General features: G+C 42.8%; 1 protein-coding gene across 5 annotated transcripts in view; it reads right to left on the bottom strand.

The window, feature by feature from the left end:
• Window positions 1-22,836, bottom strand: part of MYO5B (myosin VB) — a 345,830-nt gene that overhangs the window by 227,516 nt on the left and 95,478 nt on the right. For all 5 annotated transcript variants that reach the window (XM_070743570.1, XM_070743569.1, XM_070743567.1 and 2 more), the window contains exons 2-4: window positions 17,487-17,597; window positions 5,541-5,712; window positions 1,153-1,297 (exon numbers count right to left, since the gene is read on the bottom strand). In XM_070743570.1, coding sequence (XP_070599671.1) covers window positions 1,153-1,297; window positions 5,541-5,712; window positions 17,487-17,597 — 428 coding nt within the window. The remainder of the gene's footprint in view (window positions 1-1,152; window positions 1,298-5,540; window positions 5,713-17,486; window positions 17,598-22,836) is intronic.

Genomic DNA, 22,836 nt, shown 5'->3' with positions numbered 1-22,836 from the left:
TTAAACACGACCTAAGCATAGCCCATAAAATCATCTGCTACAACATCCTACCTGTCAACGACTACTTCAGCTTCAACTACAACAACACAGAAGCACCCAACAGATACAAACTTAAAGTAAACCTCTCCAAACTCGACTGCAGGAAATTCGACTTTAGTAACCGAGTAGTTGATGCATGGAACTCACTACCAGACTCTGTAATATCGTCTCCTAACCCCCAAAACTTTACCCTTAGACTATCCACTGTTGACCTCTCCTGATTACTAAGAGTAAGGGGCGTGCATAAATGCACCAGTGTCCCTTCCGTCCCATCCTAATGTTTCTTTTAACAGTATCATGTATATAAATGTTGTTATATCTTTGTATACTACCAATTTGTACTTGACAAAATAAATATATATTTGAGGCCAAAATAAGGCCGAAATAGATCTATCCTAGTCTCCCTTAATTTTCAAATTCAGCAAAAAAACATGTGACACATACAGATAGAATTGTCGGCTATCAATAAAATTAACTGCCTTGGAAATGGCCCTGGGTTGGGCCAAGAGGCAAATAAGGAGCTGTGATGTTCCTTCAATACACCAGGGTGATTCGACACAAAAATATGTAACCCTTCCCTTGTGCAGAGCTGAAGGGATTGGATATGTAGCCTAGAGGATAATTCTCTGCCTCACAAGGCAAAGGTTGCAGGTTCAAGTCCCAGTGGGTATGGCTAGCTGATGAGGCCAAAATAAGGCCAAAATAGATCTATCTTAGTCTCCCTTAATTTTCAAATTCAGCAAAAAAACATGTGACATAGATAGATAGATAGATAGATAGATAGATAGATAGATAGATAGATAGATATAGATATAGATATATAGATATATAGATATAGATATATATTGCTACACACACACACACACACACACACACACGAAGCAATATAATTTCAGAAAGATACACCTGGAATAAATTGTCTTATATTCAAAGAATATATGAATGATTGATTAAAATGTATAAGTATATATTTACTGCAATATATATACAGTAACATCTGAAGGTATATGGATTTATGTATGGATTGTTGGAGGAAAAAATAAAAAACTTTTTGCAAAAAAATAATAATCCATGTAGTATCCGTAGAAAAAGGAAGAAAGCTTTTAAACTCACCTGGCCATTTGCTTATATGCTTCTTCTGCAACTGCGAAAATATGAGGATCCATATCCCCCATGTTTTGGCCACTGTAGGCGTAGATGACATCTTGTCCATAAATTGGCAATTGTTCATAAGGATTTATGGCAACGAGCACGATACCTTAAAAATAATAAGAATGCAGACACTTTAAATGATAGAAGAACAAGATGGGCACAAACACTCACAAGCAGAGTAGTTTAAATATGACTCACTGGTGGTGACTTCATAGTATAAACGGGCTTTTTTTAATTGTGCATCAATTTACAAGCTCATTGAAGCCTGCTATTTAAACAAATAAGCAAGCAAGAAGCACTTGCCCCCTCCTCTTTTTGTTTTATAGGTTCAGCAGGTTTGAAGGTCTTCCAAATTAAATTCAACTACTACAAGTTTCCTAAGCTAGCCAAGTTATATCTCAACCAGAAAATTCTCTATTCTCCTGCAGAACTCGAAATAACAGAGAGGTTAATTGGTATAGAAACTACAGGAAGTCCTTGCCTTAGGACTGTTAAGGAGTGTGCAGAGTGGTCATAGATACACATACATAAAGGAAATGTGGAGGTCTTGAAGCTATCCAACTGATAGCCCAGGGATAAGAGCAGTGAAGGGCTACCAAAATTTTTACTACCACACTGACCCTTCACATCCTGGACAAAACTGTTTCAACTCCTACTCTCAAAATGTCGCTACAGAGCACTGCACACCAAGTGGTGTCAGCCCCCAGCCCCCAACATTTCTCCCTAAGACTCTCCATGATTGACCTCTCCAGGTTCCTAAGAGTCCAGCAAGGGGCGTACATAAGTGCACTGATGTGCCTATCGTCCCCTGTCCAATCTTCTTTCCTTATCTCATATATCATACATTTTCTCTCCTTTCCTCCTACTTCTCTTCTTTCTTACTTTCTATCATTACATATACTGTATTACTTAATGTCTATTCTCTTTCACATGTATTGTATATTGGACAAAGAATAAATAAAAAATAAATAAAAAATACTGCATCTCGGACATTAACACCCTCGGAAATGTCCAAAGATACTTCATCAGAAGAGCCCTTCACTCCTCCACCCGAAACTAGACTCACTATCCTGGGTCTAGAAAGCTTACAACTACGATGCCTTAAACATGATCTAAGTATTGCCCACAAGATCATATGCTGCAACGTCCTGCCTGTCAACGACTACTTCAGCTTCAACCGCAACAACACAAGAGCACACAACAGATACAAGCTTAATATTAGCCGCTCCAAATTGGACTGTAAAAAATACGACTTTAATCGAAGCATGGAACTCATTACCATGTTAACCCACAACATTTTACCCTCAGACTATCCACAGTTGACCTCTCCAGATTCCTAAGAGGTCAGTAAGGGGTGTGCATAAGTGACTAGTGTGCCTCCCGTCCCCTGTCCTATTGTCTCTCCTATATCTCATATCTCATATCTACTATTCTTCTATTCTAATTTTCTTATACTATTCTCATATTATCCTTCTATTCTCTATTTGATATATTCTATTCCTAAATTTTCACTTCTATTCTTTCTCTAATATACTGTATCTTTTTCTTTTATGTAAGCTGAGAGCATATGCACCAAGACAAATTCCTTGTGTGTCCAATCACACTTGGCCAATAAAATTCTATTCTATTCTATTCACTGTGGGTGCGGCTTATGCATTTTCTTTCAACATCTTTCATTGCAAATTGGGTGCTTTGGGGTGAAACTCCATTTTTGCTACCCCACTGCGTTCCCCACTGTCCAGGCAGATAGCCCACGCCTGGATACGAGTAATAATTGAGTAAAACAATCCAAATACATTAAGTGTATAAAATATTATTTACTTTAGCAAATATTTTAGTCAAGAACAATCCTAGTCATACACAGTTAAATCAATCAATATCTCTCAATACATACACAATACTATAAGCTTACTTGTCCAGCTTACAAATACATAAACCATCATTTGAACACACAGTTCTTACTACAGCATAGTTGCAAAGACAAAACAGAAAGAGCAGAAAATAGCTGAGAGAGAATCATGCTTCTGGCTCCCTCTTATGGTCATCCGAAACACTAACTCTTAAAGCAAACATGTAAGCATACATTGTTGGTTTATTTTATATATAGTGTTCCCTCGATTCTCACCTTATGACTGGATTCAATTTTATGATCATAGAAACATAGAAACATAGAAGTCTGACGGCAGAAAAAGACCTCATGGTCCATCTAGTCTGCCCTTATACTATTTTCTGTATTTTATCTTAGGATGGATATATGTTTATCCCAGGCATGTTTAAATTCAGTTACTGTGGATTTATCTACAACGTCTGCTGGAAGTTTGTTCCAAGGATCTACTACTCTTTCAGTAAAATAATATTTTCTCATGTTGCTTTTGATCTTCCCCCCAACTAACTTCAGATTGTGACCCCTTGTTCTTGTGTCCACTTTCCTATTAAAAACACTTCCCTCCTGGACCTTATTTAACCCTTTAATATATTTAAATGTTTCGATCATGTCCCCCATTTTCCTTCTGTCCTCCAGACTATACAGATTGAGTTCATTAAGTCTTTCCTGATACGTTTTATGCTTAAGACCATCCACCATTCTTGTAGCCCGTCTTTGGACCCGTTCAATTTTGTCAATATCTTTTTGTAGGTGAGGTCTCCAGAACTGAACACAGTATTCCAAATGTGGTCTCACCAGCATTCTATATAGCGGGATCGTAATCTCCCTCTTCCTGCTTGTTATACCTCTAGCTATGCAGCCAAGCATCCTACTTGCTTTCCCTACCGCCTGACTGCACTGTTCACCCATTTTGAGACTGTCAGAAATCATTACCCCTAAATCCTTTTCTTTTGAAGTATTTGCTAACACAGAACTGCCAATACAATACTCAGATTGAGGATTCCTTTTCCCCAAGTGCATTATTTTACATTTGGAAACATTAAACTGCAGTTTCCATTGCTTTGACCATTTATCTAGTAAAGCTAAATCATTTACCATATTACAGACGCCTCCAGGAATATCAACCCTATTGCACACTTTAGAGTCATCGGCAAATAGGCAAACTTTCCCTACCAAACCTTCCCCTATGTCACTCACAAACATATTAAAAAGAATAGGACCCAGAACAGACCCTTGTGGCACACCGCTTGTAACCTGACTCTGCTCAGAATACTCGCCATTAACAATAACTCTCTGATGTCTATGCTTCAGCCAGCTGCAAATCCATTGAACTATCCAGGGATTAAGTCCAATCTTCACTAATTTATCTATCAGTTCTTTATGTGGAACCATATCAGAGGCTTTGCTGAAGTCCAGGTAGGCAATATCCACGGCACCACCTTCATCCAACACCTTTGTGACATAGTCAAAGAAATCAATGAGATTAGTCTGACATGATTTGCCTTCAGTAAAGCCATGCTGATTTGGGTCCAATAAGTTATTGTTTTTTAGGTGCTGATTTATCCTCTTTTTGAGTAGAGTCTCCATCATTTTAACTACAACTGATGTCAAGCTAACTGGCCTGTAGTTACCAGCTTCTTCTCTACTGCCCTTCTTGTGAATAGGCACAACACTGGCCATTCTCCAATCCTCAGGAACTTCTCCTGTTAACAAGGATTGGTTAAACAAATCAGTCGGGGGGGTAGCAATGACAGATCTGAGTTCTTTAAGAACTCTGGGGTGGTTGCCATCTGGACCCATTGCCTTATTTATCTTTAATCGTTCAAGTTCTTCTAAGACATCGGCTTCTAAGATCACTGGAGCTGAATCCGTACAGCGGGAAGCAATGCTATATCCCTCTATAGTATTATTTTGTACGGTGTCTTTTGAGAAAACTGAACAGAAGTAGCTATTGAAATGGTCAGCAATCTCCTTATTCCCATTAATGCATGTAATCATTAATTTTATTTTTTTAAATTTCTTTTTAAAAAATTGTAATCATTTTTACAATCATTTTTTTAATTTCTTTAAAAAAAAATTGTAATCATTTTTACAATGGCCATTAAGCAACTCGGAAATCTGAGTTTTAGTCGAGGCTTATGCATCAAACTGTTATTAAGGTGAGGCCTATCTGTATTCTTTCCAAAAGCAATGTATATGGCAGAGATCTTCAAACTTGGCAACTTTAAGACTTGTAGACTTCAACTCCCAGAATTCTCCAGCCAGCATACCATAGAATTCTGGAAGTTGAAGTCCACAAGTCTGGGAGTTGACTTCTCCATAGCTGGCTGGGGGATTCTGGGAGTTGAAGTCCACAAGTTTGGGAGTTGAGTTCTCCATAGCTGGCTGGAGGATTCTGGGAGTTGAAGTCCACAAGTTAAAAAGTTGCCAAGTTTAGGAACCCCTGGCGTATGGCAATACTCACCACAATAGGTATAGATGTGATTTGATTCCAAAAAGCGGATTTTTAAGTTATGCAAGACGGCCGGTTCATGGAGGTAACTCAAAGCTGTCAAGTCATTTTCTCCAACCAAAATATCCGGATTACGTAAAAAAGGAAACTTGTTCTCTTTAGGTTCAACAGGATACTCCAGGATCTGAAATGGTAAAAGGGAAAACAGTCGCTTATCCAAAGGTGGACCTGGGACATTTTTACATCTCCATAACCTGACCACAAGTAACCTTTTAGGATACAAAAGAAGTGGGGGAAATTAAACGAGGGGTGGCCACATTCGCAAAAGAGAACCTTGAGGTTGCATAAAATAGTAAAGAAATTTAAAAAAGAAGATAAATAAAAATAAAATAAAATAGAAAGTTGCATAAAATAGCACAACAACGTGCTCTTTAAATTAAAAATCTTTTCTCATATGATTAGTTCAATTACCTGAAAAGGAAAGGAAAGCATTACTACAACAAAATGCCTACTGTATTGCTTCTTTTTCATTGCAATTTGCATAAATATTAGATTAGAGCATTCTAAGGGGAAAGGCCTTTTCGCCCTACAGGTGGGGAAAAAAAACCCAATAGGCAAACCGGAAGTTTGGAGAATTGACTTCCGGTTTGCCCATTGTGCTGTTTTGGCACTCAGGGGCTTCAGGAAGCTTCCCTGCAGGCTCCGGAGTGCAAAAAACAGCCCAATGGGCAAACCGGGAGTCCGTTTTTCAGAACTTCCGGTTTTCCCGTTTGGTAGTTTTTTCACTGTCCCAGGCTTCAGTGAGGCCTGTGAACATGCGCGGGGCTGGGGAGGATATCACACATGTGCAGGGGCAGCACAGGGGGGTGTATCCATGGGGGAGAGAATGGGTGTGGGCCCTTTCGCACATGCTAGCTGATGCACACATACTCTTTTGGCACGCGAACCAAAAGAGATTCGCCAACACTGCCCTATACTAGGGGTAGGCAAAGTTGGTTCTTCTATGACATGTGGACTTCAACTCCCAGAATTCTTGAGCTAGCATGATTGGCTCAGGAATTCTGGGAGTTGAAGTCCACAAGTCATAGAAGATCCAACTTTGCCTACCCCTGCCCTATACCGTTTCAGACAAGTGACTGTCCAGTCTGTTCTAAAAAACCTCCAGTGATGGAGCACCTAGAACTTCTGAAGAAAAGCTCTTCTATGGCTTAATTGTCCTTCTCACTGCTAGGAAGTTTCTCCTTAAGTCCTGGTTGCTTCTCTACTGGATTAGTTTCCACCCATTGTTTCCTGTCTTGACTTCTGGTGCTCTACGAAATGAGTCGACCTCCCATCTTCTTTGGGGCAACCCATGGCATATCTCACCTTGAGTCCACCTTGGCTACAACTTAAGAGCTGGGGTGGTGCAGTGGTTAGAGTGCAGCACTGCAGGCTACTTCAGCTAACTGTGCAGCTCCCGAGCTATGATTTGACCCCTGAACTAGAGTATTCGAGGTCTCTTCTAATTCTGTTATTCTGCTGTTATTCTAGTACAGTGATACCTCGTCTTACAAACCCCTCGTCATACAAACATTTCGAGATACAAACCCGGGGTTTAAGATTTTTTTGCCTCTTCTTCCAAACTATTTTCACCTTACAAACCCAAGCCGCCGCCACTGGGATTCCCCGCCTCCGGAATTCAGTTTTTGCGCTGCTGGTATTTCCCTGAGGCTCCCCTCCATGGGAAACACCACCTCCGGACTTCCGTGTTTTTGCGATGCTGCAGGGGAATCCCAGCAGCGCAAAAACAGGCGTTTCACTGGCAACGGTAGTCCGGAGGTGGGGCTTCCCAGCAAGGGGAGCCTCAGTGAAATCGTAGCATCACAAAAACATGGAGGTGGCGTTTCGAGGACTTCTGTGTTTTTGCGATGCCGCAATTTCGATGAGGCTCCCCTCATTGGGAAACCCCACCTCCGGACTTCCGTTGCCAGCAAAGCACCCGTTTTTGCACTGCTGGGATTCCCCTGCTGTGTTTCCCCTGCAGCATCACAAAAGCACGGAAGTCCGGAGGTGGGGTTTCCCATGGAGGGGAGCCTCAGGGAATTCCCAGCAGCGCAAAAACAGGCACTTTGGCTGGCAAAAGGGGTGAGTTTTGAGCTTGCATGCATTAATTGCTTTTCCATTGATTCCTATGGGAAACATTGTTTCGTCTTACAAACTTTTCACCTTACAAACCTTGTCCCGGAACCAATTAAGTTCGTAAAATGAGGTATCACTCTATATGGTTTCTTGAGGTCCTGTATGCAGAGGGTTTTTAATTCCCTTTCTAAGCATAAATGTAGGGGGTTGGTTGGACTAAAAGACCTCCAAAGTCCCTCCCAGGCTGGAGGAGAGCCATGGTGACACAGTGGTTAGAGTGCAGCATTGCAGGCTACTTCAGCTGACTGCTAGCTGCAGTTCAGCAGTTCAAATCTCACCACCGGCTCAAGGTTGACTCAGGCTTCCATCCTTCCGAGGTGGGTAAAATGAGGAACTAGATTGTTGGGGGCAATATGCTGATTTTGTGAACCACTTAGAGAGGTTGTAAAAGCACTATTTATTCATTCATTCATTCATTCATTTGTTTGTTTGTTTATTAGATTTGTATGCCACTCTTCTCCGAGAACTCGGGGCGGCTAACAGCATATAATATAACAAACAATACAGTATAACGGCAAATCTAATTAAATTTAAAATTTACAATCTAAAAATCCAATATTTAAAAACAATCAGACCAGTTCAATCATACAACATAAATCTCATTTCATTAGCCAGGGGGCTGAGACCTAATTGCCCCAAGCCTGGCGACATAGGTGAGTCTTAAGACTCTTACGGAAGGCAAGAAGAGTGGGGGCAGCACGAATCTCTGGAGGGAGCCGATTCCAGAGGGCCGGGGCCCCCACAGAGAAGGCTATGAAGCGGTATTTATTTATTTATTAGATTTGTATGCCGCCCCTCTCTGTAGACTCGGGGTGGCTAACAACAGTAATAAACAGCATGTAACAAATCTAATGTTTAAAATAATTTATAAACCCTTATTAAAACCAAACATACACACAAACATACCATGCATAAATTGTATAGGCTTAGGGGGGAAAGGGTAGTTCAGTTCCCCCATGCCTGACGACAGAGGTGGGTTTTGAAGAGCTTACGAAAGGCAAGGAGGATGGGGGCAATTCTGATCTCCAGGGGGAGCTGGTTCCAGAGGGTCGGGGCCACCACAGAGAAGACATTGTTTAGTTGACGGGACCCGAAGAAGACTGACTCTGTGGGACCTAACCGGTCGCTGGGATTCGTGCGGCAGAAGGCAGACCCGGATGTATTCTGGTCCGGTGCCATGAAGGGCTTTATAGGTCATAACCAACACTTTGAATTGTGACCGGAAACTGATCGGCAACCAATTCAGACTGCGGAGTGTTGGTGTAACATGGGCATATTTAGGAAAGCCCATGATTGCTCTCACAGCTGCATTCTGCACGATCTGAAGTTTCAGAACACTTTTTAAAGGTAGCCCCATGTAGAGAGTGTTACAGTAGTCGAGCCTCGAGATGATGAGGGCATGAGTGACTGTGAGCAGTGACTCCCGGTCCAGATAGGGCCGCAACTGGTGCACCAGGCAAACCTGGGCAAACGCCCCCCTCGCCACAGCTGAAAGATGTTTCTCCAATGTGAGCTGTGGATCGAGGAGGATGCCCAAGTGGCAGACCCTCTCTGAGGGGGTCAATGTCCCCCCCCCCAGGGTAATGGACGGACAGATGGAATTGTCCTTGGGAGGCAAAACCCACAGCCACTCCGTCTTATCAGGGTTGAGTTTGAGTCTGTCGGTATATAATTCTAAATGCTATTGCTATTGTTAACTTGGATGTAACCACCATAAAAAAGGTGCTAGCCAACTCCATTTTAGGCTGTTGGCAAGAAAATTACGAGGAGACGCCTCTCCGCATATCAATTTCCATATTTCAAAGTTGACCTTACGTTTTATCACACCGTTGCCAGAAGGCATCTGGCTGGACCTGCTAGTAATGACAACCTTCCGCCATGCTAATGGCGAATCTGGGGAATTGCAACCTGGGTGGGTGCCAGGTTTGGGGCAAGGGCTGTTGGCATCCGGACGCTTCGATGTTCTTTGGCACGTTGGCTTCTGTTCCCGGCGCTGGCTAAACTCTGTGCTCATGTGTGCCTGCTCGCTCTCGCTGTCTTACATCCATCATGCCTGATCTAATAAACGGGAGTGACTTGTCAACTCAGCCGAAAGCAAAACGAAGGGAATATATCTGACAGAACTAGGGTGAGAAAAGAAATACAGTCTAAAAGGCTTGTACCTTGTTGGGGCGGTTGATTCCAGCCCGCAAATGGGGATGGCATTCACACGACATGCAAAATTACCTCGCCAGTCACCTTGGTTGGGGAGGGGTGTAGGGGGGGAACAAGCTGGCCACCATCCCCGCAGACTGCCAAATCATAACCCTTGACAGCCACCTCTGCTGGCCCTGACAATTAAGAGAGCAGCTACCCCAGTGGTTTTTGCACGAATCAACATTTTCTAATTGGTGATGCTGTTATAATTGGTACGAGGCAGGGCAGAAAACAAAGGGACGAGGTGGCTCTATTAGCACTGGACTTACAATGTGGGAGAAAGTGGAGGATTAGACGTTGAAGTCCTTTATGGGGAAGAGAAGGGGAGAGGAGAGGAGAGGAAAGGAAAGGAGAAGGAAGGAAAGGGAAAGGAAAAAGGAAAAGAGAAAAAGAAGTAAGAAAGGTGGGGAAAGGTGTTGAGCTACTATTTTCACTTCATTTTCCTGGAGGACCAATGGACCACTTAATCCAGGAAATGTCTAAATTCAACCAACCTACAATTCATTCCAACACAGAAACATAGAAACATAGAAGACTGACAGCAGAAAAAGACCTCATGGTCCATCTAGTCTGCCCTTATACTATTTTTTGTATTTTATCTTAGGATGGATATATGTTTATCCCAGGCATGTTTAAATTCAGTTACTGTGGATTTATCTACCACGTCTGCTGGAAGTTTGTTCCAAGCATCTACTACTCTTTCAGTAAAATAATATTTTCTCATGTTGCTTTTGATCTTTCCCCCAACTAACTTCAGATTGTGTCCCTTTGTTCTTGTGTTCACTTTCCTATTAAAAACACTTCCCTCCTGAACCTTATTTAACCCTTTCACATATTTAACTGTTGCTTTAAATCAGGGGTATCCAACCTTGGCAATTTTAACACTTGTGGATTTCAACTCGCAGAATTCCCCAGCCAACTGGGGAATTTAATAACAATAATAATAATAATAACAACAACAACAACAACAAAAATAATAATAATAAGGCCGCTTTACTGGGATCCGCAAACATAATTCGCTGGTACATCACACAGTCCTAGGTGCTTAGGAAGCACCTGACTGGTGATGAAATACGAAATCCAGCATAGTGATCTCATTTGCTGTGTTGTATTGATAATAACAACAACAACAACAACAACAACAACAATAATAACAACAACAACAGAATTGGAAGGGAGCTTGGAGGTCTTCTAGTCCAACTCCCTGCTTGGGCAGGAAACCCTACACTATTCCAGACAAACGGTTATCCAACATATTTAAAACTTCCAGTGCTGGAGCATTCACAATGTCTGGAGGCAAGCTGTTCCACTGATTAATTTTTTTGTCAGGAAATTTCTCCTTAGTTCTAAATTGCTTCTCTCCTTGTTTGGTTTCCACACATTGCTTCTTGTTTTACACTCAGGTGCTTTGGAGAATAGCTTGACTCCTTCTTTGTGGCAACCCCTGAGATACTGGAACACTGCTATCATGTCTCCCCTGGTCCTTCTTTTCGTTAAACTAGCCATGCCCAGTTCTTGCAACCATTCTTCATATGTTTTAGTCTCCAGTCCCCTAATCATCTTTGTTGCTCTTCAATTCTGTGAGTTGAAGTCCACAAGTCTTAAAATGGCCAAGGTTGGACACTCATGATTAAATTTATGATGTCCTTCCTCTTTTCAGTTCCTTAAAGAATAGAAGCATCACCCCGGGAGACCGGTAAAGGTGTTTATGGATAGAAAGAAAACATATCATGAAGTTTTCTCAATTTAAAGTCACAGCTGCTCAACTAAAACAGTGCCCAAAAAAAGTGCTACCATCTGGCCATCCAGATGTTGAAAATGCCAGGGGCACAGTGCATAAAATCCCCCACTGGTTTTGCTTTGTGCGTGTTTAAAAAAGGCTTTTTAAATATAAAAAGTGATGTGTGTTTATAGATATGTACACATTTGCACACATTCAAACTGAGATAAGGCAGAGTGATGAGAAAGTAATTTTAAAATGAAATGAAATAAAAGATCTAAATAATTGTGATTTCCTAATTTGTATTATTGGGTTTTCTTTTGACAGCCACCTGAAATATTTTGCTTATTATAACAAATGCATTTTATTCTCAAATCTCGGTAGCTCTTGCTTATCCGCAGTGCCAGCTTAATGTTTCTTCAGCTATGAACTGAGGTCCGATCTTCACCACAGTTCCTCTGTGTATTTCAGTCATACGTGAGTTATTTCTTGCTGCAATTTATATGATAGTTTTCTTCACATTGGAAACTCAGTGTAGCGAATGATTTAAAATAAAACATAAATAATTAAAATTAAAAACTATGAGATAAAGTTTTCATTCACCCAGCTCAAAGGGATCTGGATCAAGAAATAAAGGTTGATTTCCTGACAGAATTTAGATAATACAGCGATACCTCATCTTACGAACTTAATTGGTTCCAGGACGAGGTTTGTAAGTTGAAAAGTTTGTAAGACAAAACAATGTTTCCCATAGGAATCAATGGAAAAGCAATTAATGAGTGCAAGCCCAAAACTCACCCCTTTTGCCAGCCGAAGAACCCGTTTTTGCACTGCTGGGATTCCCCTGAGGCTCCCCTCCATGGGAAACCCCATCTCCGGACTTCTGTGTTTTTGTGATGCTGCAGGGGAATCTCAGCAGGGGAATCCCAGCAGCGCAAAAACGGGTGCTTCACTGGCAACGGAAGTCCAGAGGTGGGGTTTCCCAGTGAGGGGAGCCTCAGCGAAATTGCAGCATCGCAAAAACACGGAAGTCCTCAAAACCCCACCTCCAGACTTCCGTGTTTTTGTGATGCTATGATTTCGCTGAGGCTCCCCTTGCTGGGAAACCCCACCTCTGGACTTCCATTGCCAGCGAAGCGCCCGTTTTTGCACTGCTGGGATTCCCCTTCAGCATCGCAAAAACACGGAAGTCCGGAGGTGGGGTTTCCCATGGAGGGGAGCCTCAGGGGAATCCCAGCAGTGCAAAAATGGGTGCTTCGCTGGCAACAGAAGTCTGGAGGCGGGGCATCCCAGTGGCGGCAGCTTGGGTTTGTAAGGTGAAAATAGTTTGGAAGAAGAGGCAAAACAATCTTAAATCCCAGGTTTGTATCTCGAAACGTTTGTATGACGAAGGGTATGTAGGACGAGGTATCACTGTATTAAAATTAACAAAATTCCCAAGGAAATGAACTGGATGACATTTATTAAGATACGTGGGAATTCCCAACTTTTTCATTATGATTCTGCTTACAGCGATAAATTGGTCAAGATCGGAGATTAGAAGAGCAGACCTTCATGAATTTGTAGCAGATTCCTACCGCTACGGTCGACGCCATCATACCAGTAGCGAAAATTGAGCTGTGCATGCAATTCTGCGTCTCCAGCATGTGGGCACGTCCAAGCGAAATTTTGCTTCTGCGCATGCGCAGGAAGCAAAATATTGTCAGGGGATGCATGCGTCTGTGAGATTTTGGTGACTTTTGGCTTCTGTGCATGCACAGAAGCAAAATAACCGCCGAAATCTCGTGTGCGCATCCCTTCGTGAGAGTCACAAAATAAAGACATCAGCATTTTAGTTAGAATTCAGATATCATTTATAACAATTTTTCATGAATTAGGGGTATATGCGTAAAAAAGAAACCCCGGAAACACTACTTGTATACATAAAAAATTAGGAGAAAATTTATAAAATTGATGAGTACAGTATTATGTAGCTGCCATAGCATAATGTTAGGATAGGATTTGATATCTGGACTTCTAACAAGAAATGCCTTATACACTCCGATTCCATTAGCTAGGAGCAGGACTGCACATTGGTCACAAAGTGAGTCTGCATTTCTGGTAAAATCCGCTTAGGAAGTGACTGGCCATAAAACGATTCAGTGGCTCTCCTCGAATAACAAGAATGTGTCAACAGGAAAAAGAACTGTGCGATCAAAAGACACAATTTACATTCCCTGGGGTAAACAGGATGAAGACTGCGATAAAAAGACCTTGCTTTGTGGTAAACAGGAGATAGCCGTATTAACAACAAAGGGGCCCAGGAAATTGGCCACGAGAGACATTTGTTCAGTAGAAACTAGTTACGTGCCATATGGAGATAGGAGGGACTCAGAAGTTGTGTCATGTTTCAGAGTTATGTTATTGGATGTTTGTATATCACTTGACATGTACGTATAATCAATCCCATTTGCATATTCCCCCCAATAAAAGGAGGTGCATGGCTCAGTACTATTTCATTTCACCCAGAGAGAAATGTGTCCAAGTTTTCTTTCTAGGATTCGCGTTCATGAGTGACCCCCCCATGGCTGGGGTTGCTCTAAGTCCCTTTGAAGACATTGTTCCACTCAGGGACTTTGCAGTATCCTCAGTATTATATGCGTATTATTTTACACACTAACACATACTTCAGAATCAGTGAGAAAGTTTGGTGTAGTGATTACGATGCCAGGCTAGAAATCAGGAGAAGTTGAGTTCTAGCCCTGCTTTAGGAATGAAAGTAAGCTGGGTGACTTTGTGCCAATCACTTGGAGGATGGACTAGAACAGCGGTCACCAACTGGTGATCCGCAGAAAGGTTTGGTGGTCCCCAGAAAAATTATTTGCATTTTTTTATATCGCACTAGATCAGGGGTCCTCAAAAAAACAGGCTCCTGGACCAGATACGGCCAATGAACACTTGTGTTGCTGCAGAGATTTACCCCCTTTGGGCATAGTTCCCTCTAAGCTGAGCAGTGAGCAATCGCTCACTTAAAAATCATCATCAACTCAGAGTTTTCCAAACCTGCCCAGAAGCCGAGAGGGAAAGAGTGAGAGGGAAGGAGAGAGAGAGGAAGAGAGGAAGAGAGAGAAACAGATAGAAAAAAGAGAGGAAGGAAAAGAGAAAGAAAAAGAATGGGAGTAAGGAAGAGAGAAAGAAAATCAAAATCTAGTTTGAAACTAGCTCAACTATTTAAGTGGCATTTTGATATTATGCCCTATTATGAGCTAACGGTTATAGACACACAGTACAGTATTTTATTTTGAAATTCTCTGAGGCAAAACAGGGTGGGTTTTTTATTTGTTTGTTGGTTTATTTATTTATTTATTTATTTATTTATTTATTTAATATTTCTGTGCCGCCCAGTCCCGAAGGGACTGCCGCTCAGACACTATACTTTTCCGCCCACCCCAAAAAAAAATTAGAGGGAACACTACCTTTGGGGTCGTTTTATTCTGGTTGCAGGAGGGCAGAAATTCAAACTTGGGGTGTGCTTTGGCCTCCTAGTGTGGGCTTTGGAAGGAAGTGCAGCTGGTGGTGAAGAGCCAGAGGACCTTGTTCCAGTGGGAACCTCCAGGCGCCGGTACCTGGCCTTACACTCCCGCAGGTCTTCCCTCTACTTGGAAAGTCTATGCTCTTAGTCCTCAGTGAGGTGCTTCTGCTGAGCTCAGGACTGAGCCAGCTGTTTTGCAAACTCTTTCTTGTGGTGGCTGCTTAGCTCCAACAACTGCTTCCTGTTGGGCAGGCAAGGATGGCTGGGAGGGGAGGGGCAAGTAGAGGCAGGCGAGGCGCCCTTTGAAATGAGTGACATCGAGTTGGCCACGCCCAGCCAGTCACATGACCACCTAGCAATGTCCACCCAGGCAGTCATTAGACAGATCATATTAGTGGTCTGCGGGTGTTGTCGAAGCGTGGAACTCATTACCGGACTCCCTAGTGTCATCCCCAAACCCCCAACACTTTACCCTTAGATTATCTACGGTTGACCTATCCAGATTCCTAAGAGGTCAGTAAGGGGCGAGTACAAGTGCACTAGAGTGCCTTCCGTCCCCTGTTCTATTGCTCTCCTATATCTCCTATACCTTTCTTCTATTCCTATATCTCTTCTTCTACTCTTTCATTGATATGTTCTATTACTATATCTTCTTTTCTATTCTTTCTTAGATATATTTTACTATGAGTATCTCCCCTATAACCTTCACCATGTATTTTACTATGTGTATATAGATATATAACCACTAAAACTCTCATTGTGTATTGGACTAACTAACTAACTAACTAACTTAATTAATTAATTAATTAATTAATTAAAAATTTAAAATAATGAATTGAATGGTCCCTGAGGTCCAAAAGGTCTAATCTAGCCCCCCCCATCCCCCACCCCCCGGATTAGATGACCTCTAAAATCTTTTCCAACTCATGTTTATTAATGTTTTCTAAAGGTGTATCACAGAATTGGGTCAATTCTTTAAATTAGTGAAACAGTGGGTGGATAGGCACATGCAGCTTATGCTAAAAGGGTGGTAATAAAAGTGATGATTATACAATTTTTATTATTTTTTTAAGAAAGAGTCCGCTTTTGGGGAACAGCTTGATTGCATTTTAATTATCGGAGCAAGATTACATCTCATATGTTGGTGTATATGAGGTTGAGTCAGGTTTGTCATTATTTTATGGAAGTCTGAAATTTCTATAGAGCTGGGAATTAAATAGGACCATTTTAACCATTTTAAGTACTTGCAGCAGGAATTCCAATCACCTTTTTTGGGGGGACACGATCTGGCCTGCATTCAGGGACAGCTCAAACTCATATGACCTTTGTTAATTAATACAAACACATTTAATGAGGGACCGTGGAATCCCAGTGAACTACTGGTTTGAAGGACAGGGACGAGGGGCGAGTACAAGTGCACTAGAGTGCCTTCCGTCCCCTGTCCTATTGCTCTCCTATATCTCCTTTACCTTTCTTCTATTCCTATATCTCTTCTTCTATTCTTTCATTAATATGTTCTATTACTATACCTTCTTTTCTATTCTTAGATTCAATTCAATTCAATTTATTGGATTTATATGCCGCCCCTCTCCGAAAACTCGATATATTTTACTATGTGTATATAGATATATTTTACTATGAGTATCTCCTCTCTAACCTTCATCATGTATTTTACTATGTGTATATATATATATACGTGGGGCCACTCTAGGAATCTCCTGGGAGGAAACAGGGCTGGAAAAGGTGAGGAGAAGCCTCCATGGGGCCTCTCTAGAAATCTCCTGGGAGGAAACAGGGTCGGAAAAGGCAGGGTGAAGCCGTGATGGGGCCTCTCTCTAGGAATCCCCTTTGAGGAAACAGGGCCGGAAAAGGCAGGGAGAAGCCTCTGTGGGGCCTCTCTAGGAATCTCCTGGGAGGAAACAGGGCCTCCACCCTCCCTGTGGTTTCCTCAATCGCACACATACTTTGCTTTTACATTGATTCCTATGGGAAAAATTGCTTCTTACAACATTTCTACTTAAGAACCTGGTCACGGAATGAATTAAGTTCATAAGTAGATGGACCACTGTACTTACCTGCAGGGAGTTGGTTCCAGAGGGCCGGGGCCGCCACAGAGAAGGCTCTTCCTCTGGGTCCCGCGAAATGACATTGTTTAGTTGACGGGACCCGGAGAAGACCCACTCTGTGGGACCTAACTGGTCGCTGCGATTTGTTCGGGTTCCCTGAACTGCACAGAATCTTAGCTAGGGATTCTCCCGAACCCCTGTGAACCCCAGCAGCCTCCCCGTGGATAGGCTTGGGAGAGACAACCAGTAAAATAATAATAACAACCAAAAAAAGGCCAAATGCCTACCGTTTCATCTTCAAGTTTCAGCCGGAGAGTTTTATCCCCCTCTTTGTAATCTCTGATGATTTCAGCTGATTTCCAGACTTCTTCTGGATCAGGAATCCAAACTCTTGTATACTGCAATAGGAAGAAAAACAATACAGTAAAATAATAAGTCGAGCACCAGGAAATGAATAAGAGGCCAATGAAGGGAAAGACAGGTAGTCCTCCACTTACGACCACAAGTGAGCCCAAAACTCCTGTTGCTAAACGAGACATTTGGTGAGGGAATTTTGCCCCGTTCCGTGGCCTTTCTAGACACATTTGTTAAAGTAAATCACTGCAGTCGCTAAGTGAGTGACACGGTTGTTAAGCAAATCTGGTTTCTCCATTTTCTTTGCTTGTCAAGAAAGTTGCAAAAGGGTACACCAGGGTACATTCACCAGGGTACATTCTCTACATCAATGACCTTTGCGATTACATCACAAGCAACGGTGTCCTCTTCACCGACGATGTAAAACTCTTCAACACCACCGATAACACAACTACTCTCCAAAAAGACCTGAACTCTGTTTCTGAGTTGTCTAACACATGGCAACTCCAAATCTTAACTAGCAAATGCTCTGTCCTACACATTGGGAAGAAGAATCTGAATTCCAAATACGAACTGAATACAGTGATCCCCCGGTTATTGCATCCCCGGCCATTGCGAACAGGGTAATTTGCGATTTTTCAACCCGGAAGTCAAAATACCATCTACGCATGCGTGCCCTTTTTTTTCTATGGGCACGCATGCGTAGATGGCAACCGGGAGATCAGCTGCTGGGCGGCTTCCCTGGGTCTTCCCCCTCTTGCTGGAATCAGTGAGGAGTTTCCCCACCGCCCACGCAAACTCCTCGCTGCCGCTCGCCCGCCCTTCGCCTGCCCACACCGTTCGCTCCCCCTCTTGCTGGCGGGAGGGCGAGAAGCCCTCCCCAGCACCCGCTCGCCCGCCCTTCGCCGCTCGCCCGCCCTTCGCCCTGGCGGAGAAATTCCAGCCCCCACCTGGTCCCGCCCGATCCTCCTCCCTGAGGCAGCTCGCCCTCCCATGGCCACTTCCTCCACCCTCCATCGCAAGCCCTCGCCACCGCAGCCAACGCGCATTGCGATCTTCAAGCCCGGCTCCTTTCGGCCCAGCATCCCGGGCCAAGCAGCTGCCTTCCGTGACTGAGCCTGGCTGGCCCGGAAGATCGTAGCGCGCGTTGGCTGCAGCGGCGAGCGAAGCCAAGCCGGCAGCAATGTCGCCGCCGCTGCAGCCAACGCGCGCTACGATCTTCCGGGCCAGCCAGGCTCAGTCACGGAAGGCAGCCGCTTGGCCCGGGATGCTGGGCCGAGAGGAGCCGGGCTTGATCCGCTGAGCCTGGCTGGCCCGGAAGATCGTAGCGCGCGTTGGCTGCAGCGGCGGTGACATTGCTGCCGGCTTGGCTTCGCTCGCTCGCTCGCTGCTGAGGAGCCGAAGATTGGGGGCGGCGCAGCTCTTTTAAAACATCGCCGCCGACATGGGGGGCTTGCTAGCACCCCCCCAAACCCGGGTTGGGGGTTCGGGGGGGTGCTAGCGAGCCCCCCATGTCGGCGGCGATGTTTTAAAAGAGCCGCGCCGCCCCCCAATCTTCGGCTCCTCGCTAGCGCTGCGGAAGTTTAAAACACCATCTGCACATGTGCAGATGGTGTTTTTACTTCCGCAGCGCTACTTCGCGAAAACCCGCTCATTGCGGGGGGTCCTGGAACGGAACCCTCGCAATGAGCGGGGGATCACTGTAATCAAGTTATCATAGATAATACCCACTCGGTTAAAGACCTCGGTATACTAATAACAAAAGATTTAAGTGCCAAAGCCCACTGCAACAATATAGCCAAGAAGGCTTCAAGAGTTGTAAACCTAATCCTACGTAGCTTCTGCTCTGGCAATCTCACACTACTTACCAGAGCTTACAAAACTTTTGCCAGACCCATCCTCCAATACAGCTCATCTGTTTGGAACCCATATCGCATCCCAGACATTAACACCCTTGAAAATGTCCAAAGATACTTCACCAGAAGAGCCCTTCACTCCTCCACTCGAAATAGAATACCCTATGAGACTAGACTTTCAATCCTGGGCCTAGAAAGTTTAGAACTAAGATGCCTTAAACAAGATCTAAGTATTGCCCACAAGATCATATGCTGCAACGTCCTGCCTGTCGGCGACTACTTCAGCTTCAACCACAACAACACAAGAGCACACAACAGATTTAAACTTAATATTAACCGCTCCAAACTTGACTGTAAAAAATATGACTTCAGTAACCGAGTTGTCGAAGCGTGGAACTCATTACCGGACTCCATAGTGTCATCCCCAAACCCCCAACACTTTACCCTTAGATTATCTACAGTTGACCTATCCAGATTCCTAAGAGGTCAGTAAGGGGCGAGTACAAGTGCACTAGAGTGCCTTCCGTCCCCTGTCCTATTGCTCTCCTATATCTCCTATACCTTTCTTCTATTCCTATATCTCTTCTTCTATTCTTTCATTGAAATGTTCTATTCCTATACCTTCTTTTCTATTATTTCTTAGATATATTTTACCATGAGTATCTCCTCTATAACCTTCATCATGTATTTTACTATGTGTATATAGATATATACCCACTAAAACCCTCATTGTATATTGGAAAAAATAAATAAATAAAAATAAATAAATAGTTGTCAAGTGTCTGAATTTTGATCACATGACCATTGGGACGTCACAACGCTCGTAAGTAAGAAAGATGGTCATCTTTTTCAGTGACGTCATAACTTTGAACGGTCACTAAATGAATGGTTGTAAATTGAGGAACTACCTGTAACCAGGGGTGAAATGCTCACGATTCACTTGTGCCTATCAGTCGTCAGAGAGCTGGTCATGAAGGGTGTGTGAGGCTCTGTCCACCTTCCTGGACGCTGCTATTTGGGTCCTTTTATTTATTTATTTATTTAATTCGATTTTTATGCCGCCCTTCTCCTTAGACTCAGGGCGGCTTACAACATGTTAGCAATAGCCCTTTTTAACAGAGCCAGCCTATTGCCCCCACAATCCAGGTCCTCATTTTACCCACCTCGGAAGGATGGAAGGCAAATGTTGTCTCATTCGACTAATCACCCTGTTTGCTCAACACCCTCTTCAAAAAGTTTTTCAAAAACTACTCCAGTCATTTGGTGACCTACTTTACGACTTATGAACATAATGGGCAGGTTCCATTATGGCTATAAAATCAAGGACTACCTATTTATTTTATTTATTTATTAATCAGATTTGTATGCCGCCCCTCTCCGCAGACTCGGGGCGGCTCACAGCAATCGCCATACAATGTAAACAAATCCAATATTTAAATTAATTTTAAAACACCACAAGTTAAAACCAATCATACATACTAGCATACCATACATAAATTTTATAAGCCTAGGGGGGAAGGAACATGTCAATTCCCCCATGCCTGACGACAGAGGTGGGTTTTAAGGAGCTTACGAAAGGCTAGGAGGGTGGGGGCAACTCTGATATCTGGGGGGAGTTGATTCCAAAGGGTCGGGGCCGCCACAGAGAAGGCTCTTCCCCTGGGTCCCGCCAAACGACATTGTTTAGTTGACGGGACCCGGAGAAGGCCAACTCTGTGGGACCTAACTGGTCGCTGGGATTCGTGCGGCAGAAGGCGGTCCCGGAGATATTCTGGTCCGGTGCCATGAAGGGCTTTATAGGTCATAACCAACACTTTGAATTGTGACCGGAAACTGATCGGCAACCAATGCAGACTGCGGAGTGTTGGTGTGACATGGGCATATTTAGGAAAGCCCATGATTGCTCTCGCAGCTGCGTTCTGCACGATCTATGTGGAAACAGCCATTTGCTCAAAGTAATGGAGAAGAAAAGTACAGTAGTTGGCATTTTAATTTATGTGTACAAAACTTCCCTGGCACACAAAGCCTCCAAACTTTCCCATTAAATATTGTAAGTACAGTGTATTTCTAATTCCACCAAAGGGAAATATTACTGCACAATTGTACTGAGTAGAGAGGTGAGCTGTACTTAATTCCTGCTGTTTTACTATTGGACTGCCTAAGTCTTACTTCCCAAATTATTATGTGAGTTGGGAGAAAGATACCCGTTGGGTTTTACATGCCCCTGAACTCTGCTTCCCAGTTCCACCATTCAAAAGCGTGTACAAAAGTAAGATTAGCAACAGTCACATCGATAGGGAATATTGCTTCTCGAAACTGAGCATTTCAGGGCAAATCAGAGGTGGGCTGCTAAGGTGGGACGGTGATGTGTGATCGCTCCCATGGCTCTGAGCGCTAGCGGAGTCCAATGCAATTCTGTTACTGCAGTTGTGCAGGTAGCAAAATCGTGCACAGAGATGTAGGTGCGCCTGTGTTTCGGTGCTATCTATCTGTCTACCTATCTACCTATCTACCTACCTATCTATCTATCTATCTATCTGTCTATCCATCTATCATCTATCCATCTATCTATCATCTATCTATCTATCTATCTATCTATCTATCTATCATCTATCTATCTATCTATCTATCTATCTATCTAATCTATCTATCTAATCTATCTATCTATCTATCTATAATCTATCTATCTATCTATCATCAATCAATCAATCAATCTATCAATCTATCAATCTATCTATCTATCTATCTAATCTATCTATCTATCTAATCTATCTATCGATCTATCTATCTATCTATCATCTATCTATCTATCATCAATCAATCTATCTATCATCTATCCATCTATCCATCTATCCATCCATCCATCCATCCATCCATCTATCATCTATCTATCTATCTATCTATCTATCTATCTATCTATCTATCATCTATCTATCTATCTAATCTATCTAATCTATCTAATCTATCTATCAATCTATCAATCTATCTATCTATCTATCTATCTTATCTATCTATCTATCTATCTAATCTATCTATCTATCTATCTATCTAATCTATCTATCTATCTATCATCTATCTATCTATCATCAATCAATCTATCTATCATCTATCTATCCATCCATCCATCCATCCATCCATCCATCATCTATCTATCTATCTATCTATCTATCTATCTATCTATCTATCTATCTATCTATCTATCATCTATCCATCCATCCATCCATCCATCCATCTATCATCTATCTATCTATCTATCATCTACCTATCTATCATCTATCCATCTATACATCTATCTATCTATCTGTTCTGCCGGGCTCTCTGATAAGAGCCTGCCGAAAATTCAAGGGTACAAATTTCAGACACACACACCTTTGAAAATTCAAAACAATGTTCTTTATCACAAAATTCAAAATAAACAAAGCACTCT

The sequence above is a fragment of the Erythrolamprus reginae genome, chromosome 2 (genome assembly GCF_031021105.1).
Source record: "Erythrolamprus reginae isolate rEryReg1 chromosome 2, rEryReg1.hap1, whole genome shotgun sequence".
In the NCBI taxonomy this organism is placed as follows: domain Eukaryota; kingdom Metazoa; phylum Chordata; class Lepidosauria; order Squamata; family Dipsadidae; genus Erythrolamprus; species Erythrolamprus reginae.
The sequence above is the reverse complement of the archived record's forward strand: the minus strand, read 5'-3'. Positions and strand labels throughout refer to the sequence as shown.